Source organism: Rhinoraja longicauda, chromosome 38 (genome assembly GCF_053455715.1).
Source record: "Rhinoraja longicauda isolate Sanriku21f chromosome 38, sRhiLon1.1, whole genome shotgun sequence".
Classification (NCBI taxonomy): Eukaryota; Metazoa; Chordata; class Chondrichthyes; order Rajiformes; family Arhynchobatidae; genus Rhinoraja; species Rhinoraja longicauda.
Genome location: NC_135990.1, coordinates 3,976,807 through 3,997,924, shown reverse-complemented (window position 1 = coordinate 3,997,924; position 21,118 = coordinate 3,976,807). Strand labels below are relative to the sequence as shown.

At 48.5% G+C, this 21,118-nt stretch overlaps 1 protein-coding gene across 10 annotated transcripts in view; it reads left to right on the top strand.

Annotated features, from left to right (window-relative positions):
* Positions 1-21,118, top strand: part of LOC144610988 (CUGBP Elav-like family member 4) — a 588,785-nt gene that overhangs the window by 516,693 nt on the left and 50,974 nt on the right. For 7 of the 10 annotated variants that reach the window (XM_078430069.1, XM_078430067.1, XM_078430064.1 and 4 more), the window contains 5 exons: positions 6,165-6,293; positions 6,998-7,077; positions 11,743-11,886; positions 13,952-14,096; positions 17,651-17,800. In XM_078430069.1, coding sequence (XP_078286195.1) covers positions 6,165-6,293; positions 6,998-7,077; positions 11,743-11,886; positions 13,952-14,096; positions 17,651-17,800 — 648 coding nt within the window. The remainder of the gene's footprint in view (positions 1-6,164; positions 6,294-6,997; positions 7,078-11,742; positions 11,887-13,951; positions 14,097-17,650; positions 17,801-21,118) is intronic. The other 3 variants (XM_078430068.1, XM_078430065.1, XM_078430066.1) reach the window with 1 other exon arrangement.

The following is a 21,118-nucleotide window of genomic DNA, read 5'->3' as shown; positions in this document are numbered from 1 at the left end:
ATGGATTTTACTTCCGAGGATATCTTCACTCTTCAATGCTTCTGCTCCCTAATGACTCAGAGCCCGGTATTAACAGCTCCCTCCACACACCCCTCCCTAAATAGGCAGAGCTAACTTTGAAGGCAGTCTCTGTTAAATGACTGTGGCCATCCATGTGAAAAGTGGCTGACTCACTTTGCACTAATCGCCTTGTAAAGCAGATGGATGATGTTTTCAGGAGAGAGTTAAAGAGAGAGTTAAAGGCTGTGGAGGCCAAGTCGGTGGATATATTTAAGGCAGAGATAGATAGATTCTTGATTAGCACGGGTGTCAGAGGTTATTCTGACTCCAGAACCAGAGGCCACAGTTTAAGAATAAGGGGTAGGCCATTTAGAACGGAGATGAGGAAAAACTTTTTCAGTCAGAGAGTTGTAAATCTGTGGAATTCCCTGCCTCAGAAGGCAGTGGAGGCCAATTCTCTGGATGCTTTCAAGAGAGAGCTAGATAGAGCTCTTAAGGATAGCATAGTCAGGGGGTATGGGGAGAAGGCAGGAACGGGGTACTGATTGTGAATGATCAACCATGATCACATTGAATGGCGGTGCTGGCTGGAAGGGCCGAATGGCCTCCTCCTGCACCTATTGTCTATTGTGTATTGTCTCATGTCTATTGTTATGGGGAGAAGGCAGGAGAATGGGGTTAGGAGGGAGAGATAGATCAGCTATGATTGAATGGCGGAGTAAACTTGATGGGCCGAATGGCCTAATTCCTAATTCCTTATGGCCTTCTGACTTTATATAGCCCTTCGGGCTAACGGAAACAAGGGGTATGGGGAGAAGGCAGGAACGGGGTACTGATTGTGGTTGATCAGCCATGATCACATTGAATGGCAGTGCTGGCTCGAAGGGCCGAATGGCCTACTCCTGCACCGATTTTCTATGTTTCTTTGTCAATGTTGTTCAGGATTAGGGGAAAGTTGGAAACATTTTCTTTTGATGGGTTTGAAGGGAACGGGTAAGATGAAAGAGTGGAGAAAGGAGAGGGGAGCTGAAGAGAGTAAAGGTGGGGTAGAAAGTTGGGTGAAAGAGCATGGGTGGCCAATGCTGAATTATACGAGTGTTATAAGCTCAGGAAAGGAGGCCATTCAGCCCATCGTGCCCATGCTGGCTCTTTGCAGTGTAAGAAAATAACTGCAGATGCTGGTACAAATCGAAGGTATTTATTTCACAAAATGCTAGAGTAACTCAGCAGATCAGGCAGCATATCAGGAGAGAAGGAATGGGTGACGTTTCGGGTCGAGACCCTTCTTCAGACTGGCTCTTTGTAGAGTCACTTCATGGGTCAATTCAATGGTTTCTTCCTTGTAGCATTACAGATTATTTTCCCACTCATCCCTGGTGGCACAGCGGTAGAGTTGCTGCCTTACAACGCCAGAGCCCAGGGTCTTGAGTTCGATCCCGATTACGGGTGCTGTCTGTACGGAGTTTGTACGTTCTCCCCGTGACCTGCGTGGGTTTTCTCCGAGATCTTCAGTTTCCTCCCACACTCCAAAGACGTGCAGGTTTGTAGGTTAATTTGCTTGGTATTGGTGTAAATTGTCCCTAGTGTGTGTAGAGTAGTGTTAGTGTGTGGGGATCGCTGGTCGGCGCGGTCACGGTGGGCCGAAGGGCCTGTTTCTGCGCTGTATATCTAAACTAAACTTTTGGAAGTTCTGATGGACCCATTCTGCTCTTATTTAATTTAGTTTTTGTTTAGTTTAGTGATACAGCGCGGAAACAGGCCCTTTCGGCCCACCGGGTCCGCGCCGACCAGCGATCCCCATACATTAACCATTAACACACTATCCTACACCCACTAGGGACGGCTTATACATTTACCAAGCCAATTAACCGACATACTTGGAGTGGAGTGCATCTTTGGAGGGTGGGAGGAAACCGAAGATCTCGGAGAAAACCCACGCAGGTCATGGGGAGAACGTACAAACTCCGTACAGACGGCACCCGTAGTCGGGATGGAACCCGGGTCTCCGGCGCTGCATTCGCTGTAAGGCAGCAACTCTACCGCTGTGCCACCATGTTTGTTTCATTTAGTTTTTAGTTTAGAATTAACAACGCATTACTAATGCAAAGATATTAATGCATAGGAGGCTTGGAGCACAATTGAGTTTGGAAGGCAATTTTGCAATTTATTTGGCCAAACCTTTTGGCGAGCGATTTGAAGGGAGGTAGTTGAAACGGAAACGAAATTACGATTCGAGTCATGGTGAGAAACAATTAAATAATATGGACAGAATTTGTGTGTGTGTTACCACCACATAATAAATCTGGTATTCAGAAATGGATTGTTGGCATAATACTTAAAAATATGCAGTAGAAAGAGAACTCTGCCGAGAATAGGAGATAAAATAAGAAGTGTACACATAAATCACTTAATTCCTGCAAGGGGTTTGCAAGGGAATATTGACTTGTGTGATTTAGTGTACTTCAGAAGCTGATACACTGGAGACTGACGTAAGATTATACTGAACGGAGTGCTAGTGTTGCCAACTGTCCCGTATTAGCCGGGACATCCCGTAGTTTGGGCTCAATTAGTTTGTTCCGTACGGGACTGCCCTTGTCCAGTATTAGTAGGGTTGCCAACTTACTCGCTCCCAAATAAGGGACAAAGGGTGACGTCACCACCCCGCGCCCCACGTCACCTCACCTCACCCAGCCAGCGGCCACGTGCTCCCGCTCCACCAATGGCGGCCGCCATTGGTGGAGCGGGAGCGCGTGGCCGCTGGCTGGGTGAGGTCACGTGGGGCGCGGGGCGGTGACGTCACCTTGTGTCCCGTATTTGGGAGTGCGGAAGTTGGCAACCCTACTGAGTGAAGACATGGCACCTTGCTCATGTCATATGGTGGATGCCATTTTATAGATGTCTACCCTTTGAGAGAGAGGGTCAAAGAGACACAGAAAGACTATGCATCGGTTAAGTCTGTCATAATAATGAATTTGGAGATGCTTAGTGTCGGTGCGTGATGTTTAGTTTAGACAATAGACAATAGGTGCAGGAGTGGGCCATTCGGCCCTTCGAGCCAGCACCGCCATTCAATGTGATCAATGTGATCATGGCTGATCATTCTCAATCAGCACCCCGTTCCTGCCTTCTCCCCATACCCCCTGACTCCGCTATCCTTAAGAGCTCTATCTAGCTCTCTCTTGAATGCATTCAGAGAATTGGCCTCCACTGCCTTCTGAGGCAGAGAATTCCACAGATTCACAACTCTCTGACTGAAAAAGTTTTTCCTCATCTCCGTTCTAAATGGCCTACCCCTTATTCTTAAACTGTGGCCCCCTGCTCTGGACTCCCCCAACATTGGGAACATGTTTCCTGCCTTTAACATGTCCAACCCGTTCATAATCTTATACGTTTCAAGAGATTCAAGATTCAAGATTCAAGATAGCTTTATTTGTCATCCAAAAAACAATTTTTTTGGACGAAATTCAGTCACCCACAGTCCAACAATAAAAGCATTAAAATAGGCAGATTACACAATAAAAGCACTAAAATAGGCAAATTACACAACCCCAAAAACAGACAAAAAAAGAAACATCCATCACAGTGAGTCTAAGATCCCCTCTCATCCTTCTAAATTGCAGTGTATACAAGCCTAGTTTAGTTTAGTTTAGAGATACAGCAAGGAAACAGGCCCTTCGGCCCACCGAGTCCGCGCCGACCAGCGATCCCCGCACACTAACACTATCCTACCCAGGCTTTTTTCATTTAAACCAAGCCGATTAACCTACAAACCTGTACGTCCTTAGAGTGTGGGAGGGAACCGAAGATCTCGGCGAAAACTCACGCAGGTCACGGGGAGAACGTACAAACTCCGTACTGACAGCGCCCGTAGTCAGGATCGAACCCGGGTCTCTGGCGCTGTGAGGCAGCAACTCTACCGCTGCGCCACCGTGCAGCAGAGGAGGATTGCCAGAATGTTGCCTGGATTAGAGGGTTTCAGATACAGGGAGAGAGAGGTGGAAACAGACTTGGATTGTTTTCTGCGGAACATCGGAGGTTGAGGGGGGGACGTGATAGATGTGTATAAAACGATGAGAGTCGCAGATAGGGTAGACAGTCAGAAACCTTTTCCCAGAGTGGAAATGTTCAACACTAGTGGTGCAGTGGTAGAGTTGCTGCCTTACAGCGCCAGAGACCCGGGTTTAATCCTGACTAAGGGTGCTTGTCTGTACGGAGTTTGAACGTTCTCCCCGTGACTTGCGTGGGTTTTCTCCGGGTGCTCCGGTTTCCTCCCACACTCCAAATACATACAGGTTGGCAGGATAATTGGCTTGGTATAATTGCAATTTGTCCCTTGTGTGTGTGTGTGTGTAGGATAGTGTTAATGTTCGGGGATCGCTGGTCGGTGCGGACTCGGTGGGCCGAAGGGCCTGTTTCCATGCTGTATCTCTAAACTAAACTCTCACAGAACCGAGACCTGGGAGTTTCAGTGGGCAGTAAGTTTTCAAGACTCTGCCCTTTCAAGTCACTTAGAGCCACACTTTCCCAGAACCTCTTTCTTCCCTTGTCATATTTGCTGTCAAAATGCCTTCCTCTAATAATAGGAATCTGAGGGGTAACTTTTTCACGCAAAGGGTGGTGGGTGTGTGGAACAAGCTGCCAGAGGAGGTAGCTGAGGCTGGAACTATCCCAACGTTTAAGAAACATTTGGACAGGTACATGAATAGGACAAGTTTGGAGGGATATGGAATAAACGCAGGCAGGTAGGACTAGTGTAGCTGGGACATGTTGATCAGCTGGGACATGTTGATCAGGGTCTGTTTCCACACTGTATCACTCTATGACTCTATTTTGGCTTTTGTCCCCTACAGTTAGAATGAAGAAGGGTCCCAACCTGAAATGTCACCTATCCATGTTCTCCAGAGATGCTGCCTGACCCGCTGAGTTACTCCAGCACTCTGTGAAACGTCACCTATTCATGTTCTCCAGAGATGCTGCCTGACCCGCTGAGTTACTCCAGCACTCTGTGAAACGTCACCTATTCATGTTCTCCAGAGATGCTGCCTGACCCGCTGAGTTACTCCAGCACTCTGTGAAACGTCACCTATCCATGTTCTCCACAGATGCTGCCTGACCCGCTGAGTTACCTTTAATTTTTAATCTTTAATCTTTATTCTTTCATCTTTAATCTGACTTTATTGGAGTCGACCTTGCACCAAATAAGTAAGAAGGAACCACAGATGCTGGTATAAACCGAATATAGACACAAAAAGCTGGAGTAACTCAGCAGGACGTGCAGCATCTCTGGAGAGAAGGAATGGGTGACGTTTCGGGTCGAGACCCTTCTTCAGACTGAGTGTCAGGGGGAGGAGGGAGACAGGGAGATAAGGAAGGATAAGGTGTGAAAATGCCTTAGTAAATCCACAGTAATTTGAAATGGCCTTTGGCACCTTTGACCTGGTGGCGCAGCGGTAGAGTTGCTGCCTTACGGTGCCAGAGACCCGGGTTCGACCCCAACTACGGGCGCTGTCTGCACGGAGTTTGTACGTACTCTCCGTGACCTGCGTAGGTTTTCTCTGAGATCTTCGGTTTCCTCCCACAGTCCAAAGACGTGCAGGTTTGTAGGTTAATTGGCTTGGTGCAAATGAAAATTGTCCCTAGTGTGTGTAGGATAGTGTTAGTGTGCGGGGATTACACAATTCTTAAGGGGTTGGACAGGCTAGATGCAGGAAGATTGTTCCCGATGTTGGGGAAGTCCAGAACAAGGGGTCACAGTTTAAGGATAAGGGGGAAGTCTTTTAGGACCGAGATGAGAAAGTTTTTTTTCACACAGAGAGTGGTGAATCTGTGGAATTCTCTGCCACAGAAGGTAGTTGAGGCCAGTTCATTGGCTATATTTAAGAGGGAGTTAGATGTGGCCCTTGTGGCTAAAGGGATCAGGGGGTATGGAGAGAAGGCAGGTACGGGATACTGAGTTGGATGATCAGCCATGATCATATTGAATGGCGGTACAGGCTAGAAGGGCCGAATGGCCTACTCCTGCACCTATTTTCTATGTTTCTATGTTTCTATCACCGGTCGGTGCGGACTCGGTGGACTGAAGGGCTGTTTCCGCGCTGTATCTCTAAACTAAACTAAACTAAACTAAAACCTTTGAGGATTAAGATGCCCTTTCTTTGTTTCAGAAGACAGAAAGCTCTTTGTGGGCATGCTGGGGAAACAACAAACTGAGGATGATGTGAGACAGCTGTTTGAATCTTTTGGTTCAATCGAAGAGTGCACCATACTTAGAGGTCCCGATGGAACAAGCAAAGGTTGGTTATCTCTCCTTCAATCCTTGCTCTCCTCCAAGATTAGATGTCTCACATAGAACATAGAACAGTGCAGCACTGGAACAGGCCCTTCAGCCCACTATGTCCGTACCGAATGTGATACCAAGAAAAAGAGCGGCACGGTGGCGCAGTGGTAGAGTTGCTGCCTCACAGCGCCAGAGACCCAGCTTCGATCCTGACTACGGGTGCTGTCTGTGCGGAGTTTGTACGTTCTCCCCGTGACCTGCGCGGGTTTTCTCCAGTTTTCTCCCAAACTACCAAAGATGTACAGGGTTGTACATTAATTGGCTTCGGTGAAATTGCAAAATTGGCCCTGGTGTGTGTAGGATAGTGTTGGTGTACGGGGTGATCACTGACTGGCAGACACTCGGTGGGCCAAAGTGCTTGCCTCTGCGTTAACTCTCTAAAGTCTAACGTCTAAAATGGCATTTGAGAAGAGACCATTGGACTATTCTGGCTTGATACCACAAGTTCGCTTCAGTTCAATTCGTCTAGTCTAGTTTAGCTTAGTTCAGTTCAGTTCAGTTCAGTTTAGTTTAGTGTGCTAGCATGCATAGATGGGCAGAGTGGCCAGATGTTATGACACGTTTGTGTTGTGTGCCTAGCTGGGTATCAGCATCACGGGTGGTAATCATGCATCGAGATAACACTGTCTGCAATCCTGTCTTGTTCTTTCCCTCTTGCAGGCTGTGCATTTGTAAAATATTCATCGCACGCAGAGGCCCAAACAGCCATCAACAGTCTTCACGGAAGCCAAACCATGCCAGTGAGTCAACCACTAAAACAAACTCAGGAATAATTTCTGGACTGCTGATTGCGTTGTGCTCTCGGTAAAGATGATATTCACTCATCCTGTGTTGATCCAAGTGAATGCTACCACCACACGGATTGCCAACAGTTGACCCATTAGAACGATGGGAAGTTCTTGCTTGTGGGTAGGGTTGCCAACTTCCTCGCTCCCAAATACGGGACAAAGGGTGACATCACCGCCCTGCGCCCCATGTGACCTCACCCAGCCAGCGACCACTTGATCCCGCTCCACCAATGGCGGCTGCCCGGGCCGGGAGGCGGGTTGCTAGGCAACCTCCGTCAGGCGGTGCCTGGGCCTTCGGGCCTACACTGTCCGAAGCTACACTGTCGGGAAGGTAGACACAGATTTTAACCAGCATCTGCAGTTTTTTTCCTACTACACTGTCCGGGCCTACAGCGCCCAGGCCTACAGTGTCCGGGCATACAGTGTCCGGGCCTACAGTGTCCGGGCCTACAGGGTCCGGGCCTACAGTGTCCGGGCCTACAGTGTCCGGGCCTACAGCGTCCGGGCCTACAGCATCCGGGCCTACAGCGTCCGGGCCTACAGCGTCCGGGCCTACAGCGTCCGGGCCTACAGTGTCCGGGCCTACAGTGTCCGGGCCTACAGCATCCGGGCCTACAGCGTCCGGGCCTACAGTGTCCGGGCCTACAGTGTCCCGGCCTACAGCGCCCCCCGGGCCTAATACTAGACAAGGGCGGTCCCATAAAGGACAAATCAATTTAGCCCAAAATATGGGATGTCCCGGCTAATACGGGACTGTTGGCAACCCTCGGTATCGACCCAAAATGTCACCCATTCCTTCTCTCCAGAGATACTGTCTGACCCGCTGAGTTACTCCAGCTTTTTGTATCTAAGAAAGTTCAACTATTGTCTAACTATATTTGTGTAAAACATCACAACGTTGCCTGTTATTCTTAAGACTTGGACAACAGTTAAAATCCACTTAAGCTACCAGGTCAATGTATTTTTCAAAGACCTTTATTACATTGTTCCTTCATCAGAATCACCCAATAAATTGTACACTGAGTGAACTATCGGACAGAATTAATTCCGCAGCTCAGAAAAATGCCATCCTGTAGTTTAGTTTAGAGATACAATAGACAATAGACAATAGACAATAGGTGCAGGAGGAGGCCATTCAGCCCTTCGAGCCAGCACCGCCATTCAATGCGATCATGGCTGATCACTCTCAATCAGTACCCCGTTCCTGCCTTCTCCCCATACCCCCTCACTCTGCTACCCTTAAGAGCTCTATCCAGCTCTCTCTTGAAAGCATCCAACGAACTGGCCTCCACTGCCTTCTGAGGCAGAGAATTCCACACCTTCACCACTCTCTGACTGAAAAAGTTCTTCCTCATCTCCGTTCTACATGGCCTACCCCTTATTCTTAAACTGTGGCCCCTTGTTCTGGACTCCCCCAACATTGGGAACATGTTTCCTGCCTCTAATGTGTCCAATCCCCTAATTATCTTATATGTTTCAATAAGATCCCCCCTCATCCTTCTAAATTCCAGTGTATACAAGCCTAATTGCTCCAGCCTTTCAGCGCGGAAACAGGCCCTTCGGCCCACCGAGTCCGCACTGACCAGCGATCCGTTGTGAAAGGAACTAAGGAATTGATTTTTATTTACATGCCATCTTTGATGGATGAAGGACTTGGCAATTCATACAAAATTCACTTTGGTAAAGTAGCCGGAGTCAAAAATGTGTTCTTTTTTTCCCAAGGGAAGCAATTTTTTGAAACTATTATTTTCGTTGTCCATTCACGTGGCAAATGAACATCTAACGAAGCTTTTTTTAAAAAAAACAGGTTGCCAGCGAAATTAATGGTCAGTCAGTGAGGCTGGATGAGAGGAAGAGAGGGCTGCATTTATGTGGCGCCTTTCTTGATGGATCCAGCATGGGACCTGCCATGAGGGAGGGAGGAGGGGAGGGAAGAAAAAGGGGGGACTGGCATGGGGTGGGGGGGGGGGGGGGTTTGTAACTTTGTAATCGCCCTTTATGTGGCGACTATTTGCATACCTTGGCAAGGTCAGCAACACCTTCGCTCAGTCCGCCTTAACCAACCTGATCTCCCGGTGGCTCAGCACTTCAACTCCCCCACCTTCCATTCCCAGACTGACCTTTCTGACATGGGCCTCCTCCATTGTCAGAGTGAGGCCCAGCGCAAACTGGAGAAACAGCACCTCAGATTTCACTTGGGCAGCTTACACCTCAGCGGTATGAACATTGACTTCTCTAACTTCAGATAGCTCCTCTGTCCCTCTCTTTTCCCTCCCCCTTCCCAGTTCTCCCACTGTCTTCCTGAATCCAACTACATCCTATCTTTCTCCCGCCCCCTCCTCTGACTTCAGTCTGAAGAAGGGTGAAGAAAGCCAATGGAATGTTGGCCTTCGTAACAAGAGGAGTTGAGTATAGGTGCAAAGAGGTCCTTCTACAGTTGTACCGGGCCCTGGAGAGACCGCACCTGGAGTACTGTGTGCAGTTTTGGTCTCCAAATTTGAGGAAGGATATTCTTGCTATGGAGGGCGTGCAGCGTAGGTTCACTAGGTTAATTCCCGGAATGGCGGGACTGTCGTATGTTGAAAGGCTGGAGCGATTGGGCTTGTATACACTGGACTTTAGAAGGATGAGGGGGGATCTTATTGAAACATATAAGATAATTAGGGCATTGGACACAATAGAGGCAGATAACATGTTCCCAATGTTGGGGGAGTCCAGAACAAGGGGCCACAGTTTAAGAATAAGGGGTAGGCCATTTAGAACGGAGATGAGGAAGAACTTTTTCAGTCAGAGGGTGGTGAAGGTGTGGAATTCTCTGCCTCAGAAGGCAGTGGAGGCCAGTTCGTTGGATGCTTTCAAGAGAGAGCTGGATAGAGCTCTTAAGGATAGCGGAGTGAGGGGGTATGGGGAGAAGGCAGGAACGGGGTACTGATTGAGAGTGATCAGCCATGATCGCATTGAATGGCGGTGCTGGCTCGAAGGGCTGAATGGCCTACTCCTGCACCTATTGTCTATTGTCTATTGACCCGAAACGTCACCCATTCCTTCTCTCCGGGGATGTTGCCTGACCCGCTGAGTTACTCCAGCATTTTGTGATAAGCAAATAAAGTATTCAACTCAATTCAATTCAATTCACACCAGGCAGCCAAGGCCAATGGAGTGAATGGTTAGTCATGGTGATGTTGGACATACATTTTGTGATATAGTATTTATTTCGAGAGAGCTTGTATAAAAAAAAACAGGGATGTAATGCTCTATAAGTTGCTGGTCAGGCCACATTTGAAAATATTGTGAGAGATTTTGGGCACCTTATCTGAGGAAGGATGTGCTGGCTCTGGAGAGGGTCCAGAGGAGGTTTACAAGAACGATCCCAGGAATGAGTGGGTTAACCTATGATGAGCGTTTGTCGGCATTGGGCCTGTACTCGCTGGAGTTTACAAGGATGAGGGGGGGGACCTCATTGAAACGTACAGAATAGTGAAAGGCTCGCATGGAGTAGATGTGGAGAAGATGTTTCCACTAGTGGGAGAGTCTGGAACTGGAGGTCATAGTCTCAGAATTAAAGGCCGTTCTTTTAGGAGATCAGGAGACATTTATTTTAGTCAGAGGGTGGTGGATCTGTGGAACTCAATGCCACAGAAGGCTGTGGAGGCCAAGTCAGTGGATACTTTTAAGGCAGAGATAGATAGATAGATTCTCGATTAGTACGGAGTAGATTTGATGGGCCGAGTGGTCTAGTTCTACTCCTATCACTTAGGACCTCATGACTGGCCATCCAAGAGTTTGCTCTTGCCCTGAACATCTGGGCGGTCACGGTGGCGCAGCGGTAGAGTTGCTGCCTTACAGCGAATGCAGCTCCGGAGACCCGGGTTCGATCCCGACTACAGGCGCCGTCTGTACGGAGTTTGTACGTTCTCCCCGTGACCTGCGTGGGTTTTTCTCCGAGATCGTCGGTTTCCTCCCACACTCCAAAGACGTACAGGTATGTAGGTTAATTGGTTTGGTAAATGTTTTTTAAAAATTGTCCCTAGTGGGTGTAGGATGGTGTTAATGTGTGGGGATCGCTGGTCGGCGCGGACCCGGTGGGCCGAAAGGGCCTGTTTCCGCACTGTATCTCTAAACTGAACTAAAACGGAGTTAGGGGGTATGGGGAGAAGGCAGGAACGGTGCAGATCCAGAGCAAGTAAGATCATGAGGGACCCCTACCACCCCAGCAACGGACTGTTCCAGCTGCTACGGTCAGGCAAACGCCTCCGCTGTCACGCTGTGAAAACGGAGAGGATGAGACGGAGTTTCTTCCCACAGGCCATCAGGACTGTCAACTTTTATAACTCCAGGGACTAAATTTTGTCTTCTCTATATTAAATTATTAACTTGATTTATATGCTGTAACTGTAATTCTTTTTTGTGCACAATCCGCAGGCATTGCCACTTTCATTTCACTGCACATCGTGTATGTGTACGTGACAAATAAACTAAACTTGACTTGAACTTGTGCTTGAACTGATTGTGGATGTTCAGCCATGATCACAGTGAATGGCGGTGCTGGCTGGAAGGGCCGAATGGCCTCCTCCTGCACCTATTGTCTAGTGTCTAAATCTCTCCTCCTTTCTTCAGGGAGCATCATCGAGTCTGGTGGTGAAGTTTGCCGACACGGATAAGGAGCGTACTCTGAGACGTATGCATCAGATGGCAGGACAACTGGGCATGTTCAACCCAATGGCAATCCAGTTTGGAGCCTATGGGGCTTACACTCAGGCGGTAGGTAACCGGGCATTGTGCCAACCACAATGCCATCTCACCGCATTCCATGGCTTGACTGGAAGGAGGCAGCGCGGAAACAGGCCCTTCGGCCCATCCAGTTCACCCCGCCCATCGATCACCCATTCACACCAATTCCGCTTTATCCCACCTTCACATCACTCAAGGTGAAAGGGGAAACATTTCATAGGAATCTGAGGGGTAACATTTGCACATAGAGGGTGGTGGGTGTACGGAACGAGCTGCCAGAGGAGGTAGTTGAGGCTGGGACTATCGCAACGTTCAAGTGGCAATTAGACAGGTACGTGGATAGGACAGGTTTGGAGGGATATGGACCCAACACAGGCAGGTGGGTCTTGTGTAGGAGGGGTTGAGGAGGCAGGTGTGTAGGGGAGAAATGGGGGTAGCTTGGGGGGGGGGGGGGAGTTAGTTTAAGGAAATTGGGGAATTCAATGTTTACGCTGAAGATAGACACAGAAAGCTGGAGTAACTCAGCGGGACAGACAGCATCTCTGGAGAGAAGGAATGGGTGACGTTTCGGATCGAGACCCTTCTTCAGAGGGAAATAATATTCCCTTCCTCCCCCTTTTACATCTCAAACACTTTTAAGAAACAATTAGACAGGTACGTGGACAGGCAGGTTTGGAGGGATATGGACCAAATGCAGGCAGCTAGGACCAGTGTAGATGGGGCATGTTGGGCGGCGTGGGCAAGTTGGCCGAAAAGGGCCTGTTTCCAAGCTCTCTGTCTCTATCTATAACTCTAAAACCTAACAGCAATTGGTGAAACAAATTGGTGAAACTGCAGTTGCTGGTTTAAACCGAAGATAGACACAAAATGCTGCAGTAACTCAGCTAGATAGAACTCTTAAGGATAGCGGAGTCAGGGGGTATGGGGAGAAGGCAGGAACGGGGTACTGATTGGGAATGATCAGCCATGATCACATTGAATGGTGATGCTGGCTCGAAGGGCCAAATGGCCTCCTCCTGCACCTATTGTCTATTGTCTATTGGGACAGGCAGCATCTCTGGAGAGAAAGAATGGGTGACGTTTCGGGTCAAGACCCTCCTTCAGACTGGTTAGGGATAAAGGTCTCCACCCGAAACTTTGCCCATTCCTCCTCTCCAGAGATGCTGCTTGTTGTACTTTGTGGTCCGGTACCTGTTGTACCTGTGTTGAGACTCTGGACGGACCACAAGTAAACGTGTGTAAAAGGTTACAATGCTGGAGCTTAACTCCAGGCTGTTTATTCCGTGGCCACCTGGAACCAGAGTGACCACCTAATCACACCAATCTCTTATATACACATTACTACGCAGGCAAACAAAGTAGTCCTTGGGATACAACAAAGTAGGGCGGCACGGTAGCACAGCGGTAGAGTTGCTGTTTTACAGCGAATGCAGCGCCGGAGACGCAGGTTCGATCCTGACTACGGGTGCTGCACTGTAAGGAGTTTGTACGTTTTCCCCGTGACCTGCGTGGGTTTTCTCCGAGATCTTCGGTTTCCTCCCACACTCCAAAGACGTACAGGTATGTAGGTTAATTGGCTGGGTAAATGTAAAAATTGTCCCTAGTGGGTGTAGGATAGTGTTAATGTACGGGGATCGCTGGGTGGCACGGACTTGGAGGGCCGAAAAGGCCTGTTTCCGGCTGTAGATATATCATATCATATCATATATATACAGCCGGAAACAGGCCTTTTCGGCCCACCAAGTCCGTGCCGCCCAGTGATCCCCGCACATTAACACTATCCTACACCCACTAGGGACAATTTTTACCTTTACCCAGCCAATTAACCTACATACCTGTACGTCTTTGGAGTGTGGGAGGAAACCGAAGATCTCGGAGAAAACCCACGCAGGTCACGGGGAGAACGTACAAACTCCTTACAGTGCAGCACCCGTAGTCAGGATCGAACCTGATATGATATGATATACGATGATAATATCTCAACACTGCTCTGCCTGAGTTACTGCAGATGTCGTGTCTGTCGCCGCCATTGCTATTTGCAGGCCGAGGCGAGGCCTCCCGTCCAGTGAGTCTCAGTCCTCCTTCTCTCTTCCAGCTGATGCAGCAGCAGGCGGCATTGATGGCAGCCGCGCAGGGCACCTACCTGAACCCAATGGCCACCATAGCCGCAGCGCAGATGCAGCAGATGGCAGCCTTCAACATGAACGGGCTGGTGGCGACGCCAATGACGCCGAGCTCAGGTATGTGGGCCAATCCGTCGCCAGCCCTTGCCCTTCCTCCTGCAGCTCAACAGCGTTGAAGGCACCTCGATGTCATGCGATGGACCTCCATGGGCCATGGATTCGTGCTGCCCCAATGTACGGGTTGCCACAGTGAGAGCTCGCCATCTGGGAGTCCAGAACCAGGGGCCACGTAGGCGTGCAGCGTAGGTTTACTAGGTTAATTCCCGGAATGGCAGGACTATCATATGTTGAAAGACTGGAGCGACTAGGCTTGTATACACTGGAATTTAGAAGGATGAGAGGAGATCTTATCGAAACGTATAAGATTATTAAGGGGTTGGACACGTTAGAGGCAGGAAACATGTTCCCAATGTTGGGGGAGTCCAGAACCAGGGGCCACAGTTTAAGAATAAGGGGTAGGCCATTTAGAACGGAGATGAGGAAAAACTTTTTCACTCAGAGAGTTATAAATCTGTGGAATTCTCTGCCTCAGAAGGCAGTGGAGGCCAATTCTCTGAATGCATTCAAGAGAGAGTTGGATAGAGCTCTTACTGATAGTGGAGTCAGGAGGAATGGGGAGAAGGCAGGAACGGGGTACTGATTGTGAATGATCAGCCATGATCACATTGAATGGCGGTGCTGGCTCGAAGGGCCAAATGGCCTCCTCCTGCACCTATTGTCTATTGTCTATTGTCTATTGTTTACAAAGCGCGTGTGGATCTCGGAGGTGGTACAGAAGAGTTTACAGAATTGCCCGTTACAAACTTTGGTTCGGTTTAGAGATACAGCATGGAAACAGGCCCTTCGGCCCACCGACTCCATGCTGACCAGCGGTCACCCAGTACACTAGTTCTATCCAACACACTAAGGACAATTTACAGAAACCAATTAACCTACAAATCTGAGGAAACCTGGAGAAAACCAATGAGGTCTGTTTCCAAACTGTCTCTCTAAAACTAAAACGTCTCTTTTGAGACATAAAATTATGAAAGGACTGGAAAAGCTAGATGCAGGAAAAATGTTCCCAATGTTGGGGGAGTCCAGAACCAGGGGCCACTGTCAAAGAATGAAGGGGAGACCATTTAAAACTGAGGTGAGAAAAAACCTTTTCACCCAGAGAGTTGAGAATTTGTGGAATTCTCTGCCACAGAGGGCAGTGGAGGCCAATACACTGGTTGGATTTAAAAGTGAGTTGGATACAGCTCAAGGGGCTAGTGGAATCAAGGGATATGGGGAGAAGGCAGGTACGGGTTACTGATTGGGGACGATCAGCCATGATCCCAATGAATGGCGGTGCTGGCTCGAAGGGCCAAATAGTCTCCTCCTGCACCTATTTTCTATGTTTCTATCTGTGTTTCTTGACTAAAACTGAACCAGGACTTGAGGCCCTGCAGGGCCTGTGCTTACTAAAGTATACTTTCCATCCAAGGACCCAAACAGTCTTTCCAGGTGAGACAGAGGTTCACCTGCACGTCCTCCAACCTCATCTATTGCATCCGTTGCTCCAGATGTCAATTATTTACATCGGCGAGACCAAACGCAGGCTCGGCGATCGCTTCGCTGAACACCTGCGCTCGGTCCGCATTAACCAATCTGATCTCCCGGTGGCTGAGCACTTCAACTCCCCCTCCCACTCCCAGTCTGACCTTCCTGTCATGGGCCTCCTCCAGTGCCATAGTGAGGCCCACCGGAAATTGGAGGAACAGCACCTCATATTTCGCCTGGGCAGTTTGCAGCCCAGCGGTATGAACATTGACTTCTCCAACTTTAGATAGCTCTAGAAATTGTGGACGCATTAGTAATGATTTTCCAATGTTCTATAGATTCCGGGTCAGTTCCTGTGGATTGGAGGGTAGCTAATGTTATCCCACTTTTCAAGAAAGGAGGGAGAGAGAAAACGGGAAATTATAGACCAGTTAGTCTGACATCAGTGGAGGGGAAGATGCTGGAGTCCATTATAAAAGACGAAATTGCGGAGCATTTGGATCGCAGTAACAGGATCGTTCCGAGTCAGCATGGATTTACGAAGGGGAAATCGTGCTTGACTAATCTACTGGAATTTTTTGAGGATGTAACCAGGAAAATTGACAGGGGAGAGCCGGTGGATGTGGTGTACCTCGACTTTCAGAAAGCCTTCGACAAGGTCCCACATAGGAGATTGGTGGGCAAAATTAGAGCACATGGTATTGGAGGTAGGGTACTGACATGGATAGAAAGTTGGTTGACAGACAGAAAGCAAAGAGTGGGGATAAATGGGTCCCTTTCAGAATGGCTGGCAGTGACTAGTGGGGTACCGCAAGGCTCGGTGTTGGGACCGCAGCTATTTACAATATACATCAATGACTTGGATGAAGGGATTAAAAGTACCATTAGCAAATTTGCCAATGATACAAAGCTAGATGGCAGTGTGAACTGTGAGGAAGATGCTATGAGGTTGCAGGGTGACTTGGACAGGTTGTGTGAGTGGGCGGATGCATGGCAGATGCAGTTTAATGTGGATAAGTGTGAGGTTATCCACTTTGGTGGTAAGAATAGGAAGGCAGATTATTATTTGAATGGTGCCAAGTTAGGAAAAGGGGACGTACAACGTGATCTGGGTGTCTTAGTGCATCAGTCACTGAAAGGAAGCATGCAGGTACAGCAGGCAGTGAAGAAAGCCAATGGAATGTTGGCATTCATAACAAGAGGAGTTGAGTATAGGAGCAAAGATGTCCTTCTGCAGTTGTACAGGGCCCTAGTGAGACCGCACCTGGAGTACTGTGTGCAGTTTTGGTCTCCAAATTTGAGGAAGGATATTCTTGCTTTGAGGGTGTGCAGCGTAGGTTCACTAGGTTAATTCCCGGAATGGCGGGACTGTCATATGTTGAAAGACTGGAGCGACTAGGTTTTGTATACACTGGAATTTAGAACAATGAGAGGGGATCTTATCGAAACGTATAAGATTATTAAGGGGTTGGACATGTTGCAGGCAGGAAACATGTTCCCAATGTTGGGGGAGTTCAGAACCAGGGGCCACAGTTTAAGAATAAGGGGTAGGCCATTTAGAACAGAGATGAGGAAAAACTTTTTCAGTCAGAGAGTTGTGAATCTGTGAATCAGAAGGCAGTGGAGGCCAATTCTCTGAATACATTCAAGAGAGAGCTAGATAGAGCTCTTAAGGATAGCGGAGTCAGGGGGTATGGGGAGAAAGCAGGAACGGGGTACTGATTGAGAATGATCAGCCATAATCACATTGAATGGCGGTGCTGGCTCGAAGGGCCGAATGGCCTACTCCTGCACCTATTGTCTATTGTCTTTGTCTATTGTCCTCTGTCCCTCTCTTCCCCTCCCCCTTCCCAGATCTCCCTCTATCTTCCTGTCTCCACCTATATCCTTCCCTTGTCCCGCCCACCTGACATCAGTCTGAAGAAGGGTCTCGACCCGAAACGTCGCCCATTCCTTCTCTCCCGAGATGCTGCCTGACCTGCTGAGTTACTCCAGCATTTTGTGAATAAATACCTTCGATTTGTACCAGCATCTGCAGTTATCTTCTTATACTTTCTTCATGGTCTGTTGTTTGTTTCCTTCCACAGGTACCAGCACGCCCCCTGGCATCAATGCCACAGCTGTACCTAGTATAGCTACATCAATTGGAGTCAATGGGTTCAGTACCATGCCACCACAGACCAATGGACAGCCAACATCAGATACCATCTACGCCAATGGCATCCATCCATACCCAGGTATACACCAAGATAAATCCAATTAACGCAATTAATTAATCCAATTAACCCCCTTCCTCGTTCTCCGACCAGTCTGACTGTCCCCTGACTAAATTTTCTCCCTCTATGCTTTGTTCTCCGAGCTAACGATAATAATAATAATAATAATAATAATAATAATCCTTTTTTCGTCCCGCAACGGGGAAATTTGCAGGATTACAGCAGCAAAGTGGATAGCAAAAATAAATAAGCTTTCATTAAAAAATAAAATTACGGTAATTGTCTTTGTTACACTGGGAGCAGTGCTGGTTGTGCAGTCTCACAGCAGCGGGAAGCGAGGAAGGACCTCCTATATCTCTCCTTCACACACTTGGGGTGAAGGAGTCTGTCACTGAAGGAGCTACTCAGTGCAGTGTCAGTGTCCTGCATGGGGTGGGAGTCGTTGTCCAGCAGCGATGTTAGCTTTGCCATCATCCTCCTCTCTCCCACCGCCTGCACTGAGTCGAGGGGGCAACCCAGGACAGAGCTGGCCATCTTGATCAGTCCCCCGTCCTAGTTCTCCGACCAGCCTGACTGCCCCCCTGATTAAAATTTATCTCAGTTTGCCTCGTTGTCTCCTTCCCCCAAGCTACAATGATCTATTCTACATGTTCCTTGAACTGCATCTCCTTTGATGTCTCGTTTTCACACCTTGCACTTCCTTATGTCTGTGTCTTCCTCTCCCCTGACTCTCAGTGTGAAGGAGGGTCTCGACCCGAAACGTCGCCCACTCCTTCTCTTCAGAGATGCTGCCTGTCCCGCTGAGTTACTCCAGCATTTTGTGCCTATCTAATTAATGGAGATGGGGGTGTGTTGGAGCGGGAAAGCAGAATCTGTTCCACTGTATAAAAGGACTAAATGGTGCCCGATTATCCAGAGGGTTTTAACTGTCAAGGTACTTGTTGGACACATCTAGTTTACTCTTTTATAAATGCATTCCCACCCATTTGTAAAGGAAGAAACTGGATAACCAGAGGCTTTGAGACTCTGGGCAAGTTATTTTGGTCCCGAAAAAGAATAGAACGTTTTCCAATATCTTTTGGGGAGATTCTAAGGTTGCCTTGCATAGGAGAGCAGGTTGCAAGGAATCGAGCGACAGATGGGACCACAGGAGATATCCACCAGTTGGTGTATAGGAAGGATCCACAGATACTGGTTGAAACCGAGGATAGACACAAAACGCTGGAGTAACTCAGAGGGACAGGCAGCATCTCTGGAGGAGATAGAGATTAGAGATGTTGGCTACTGTATGCCCGGAACAGGGATTGTTCGACATATCCTTCATAGAGGCAGGCATAGCTGGGGCCCATATGAAGTCAAGTCAAGTCAAGTTTATTTGTCACATACACGTAAATGTGCTGAGAAATGAAAGATTACCCACAGTCCAGGCAGTGAAGAAAGCCAATGGAATGTTGGCCTTCATAACAAGAGGAGTTGAGTATAGGAGCAAAGAGGTCCTTCTGCAGTTGTACAGGGCCCTAGTGAGACCGCACCTGGAGTACTGTGTGCAGTTTTGGTCTCCAAATTTGAGGAAGGATATTCTTGCTATTGAGGGCGTGCAGCGTAGGTTTACTAGGTTAATTCCCGGAATGGCGGGACTGTCGTATGTTGAAAGACTGGAGCGACTAGGCTTGTATACACTGGAATTTAGAAGGATGAGAGGGGATCATATTGACACTTATAAGATTATTAAGGGGTTGGACACGTTAGAGGCAGGAAACATGTTCCCAATGTTGGGGGAGTCCAGAACAAGGGGCCACAGTTTAAGAATAAGGGGTAGGCCATTTAGAACTGAGATGAGGAAAAACTTTTTCAGGCAGAGAGTTGTGAATCTGTGGAATTCTCTGCCTCAGAAGGCAGTGGAGGCCAATTCTCTGAATGCATTCGAGAGAGAGCTAGATAGAGCTCTTAAGGATAGCGGAGTCAGGGGGTATGGGGAGAAGGCAGGAACGGGGTACTGATTGAGATTGATCAGCCATGATCACATTGAATGGCGGTGCTGGCTCGAAGGGCCGAATGGCCTTCTCCTGCACCTATTGTCTATTGTCTATTGCCCATCAATAAGAGCAATAAAAATAAGCAATAACACACACAATCAAACAAAAAGAAACATCCATCACAGCGAGTCTCCTCCAGTCCCCTCCTCACTGTGATGGAAGGCCAGAATGTCTTCTCTCTTCCCCTCCCGTCCTCTCCCGCGGTCAGGCTGTTGCAGTTGCCACGTTCCAGGCTGCGCCGGACGGTGAAAGGTCCGCGGCGGGCCGACCCAAGCCCCGCGATCCGGGGCGGGCGAAGACGCCGCCGCTGCTGCTGCCGCTGCACGTCGGGGCGGACATTGAAGCCCCCGCCGGGCAGAGAAAAATCCCGCTGCCTATTTCAGGCCGCGCCGGACGGTGAAAAGTCCGCGATGCCCATTCCAGCGCACTGTGTTTAATTTTTAGAAGACCTGTCATACATTATATGTTTTTTTGAAAATAAACCATCCTCTCTTTCAAATTACACTGTCCACTAGGGTTGCCAACTGTCCCGTATTAGCCGGGACATCCCGTATTTTGGGCTAAATTAGTTTGTCCCATACGGGACCGCCCTTGTCCCGCATTAGTAGGGTTGCCAACTTCCTCACTCCCAAAGAAGGGACAAAGGGTGACGTCACCGCCCCGCGCCCCACGTGACCTCTCCCAGCCAGCAGCCACGTGCTCCCGCTCCACCAATGGCGGCCGCCATTGGTGGAGCGGGAGCACGTGGCCGCTGGCTGGGTGAGGTCACGTGGGGCGCGGGGCGGTGATGTCACCTTGTCCTGTATTTGAGAGTGAGGAAGTTGGCAACCCTAAACATGGGATATATTTGCTCTGAAGGCCACTGGCTCTTAGCTAAATCAATGGAAGAATGTGTGGTGGCACACTGTTCAACCTTGCTTCAAGCTTTGCCTTCGAGCTCTCAAACTCTCTACCCACAGCTTTGCGATCCTTAATTAACCATTTTTGCTAATTATTCAAGTCTGCACGTCATTTTTTTTTTGTCACTGTGAAGTTACCGAGCTGTGCCCGGCTCAGTTTAATAAGATGTGTTCATTTCCATAATCCCGCTAATATGACTTTGAACCCTTCTGTAATTATCATAATTGAGCATGGTGCCGTGGCAATAGAACGCAATTGTATCTCATTAAGGTGGAATCCATCAGTCAAATGGATTTTTAAAATGGCGTATCGAGGTAGAATCTATTTATGCACAAGTAATTGCAAGATAATGTTGGCATAACCAGAACTTTTTTTTGTTGTAATAAACAGATCTCTTTCAGCA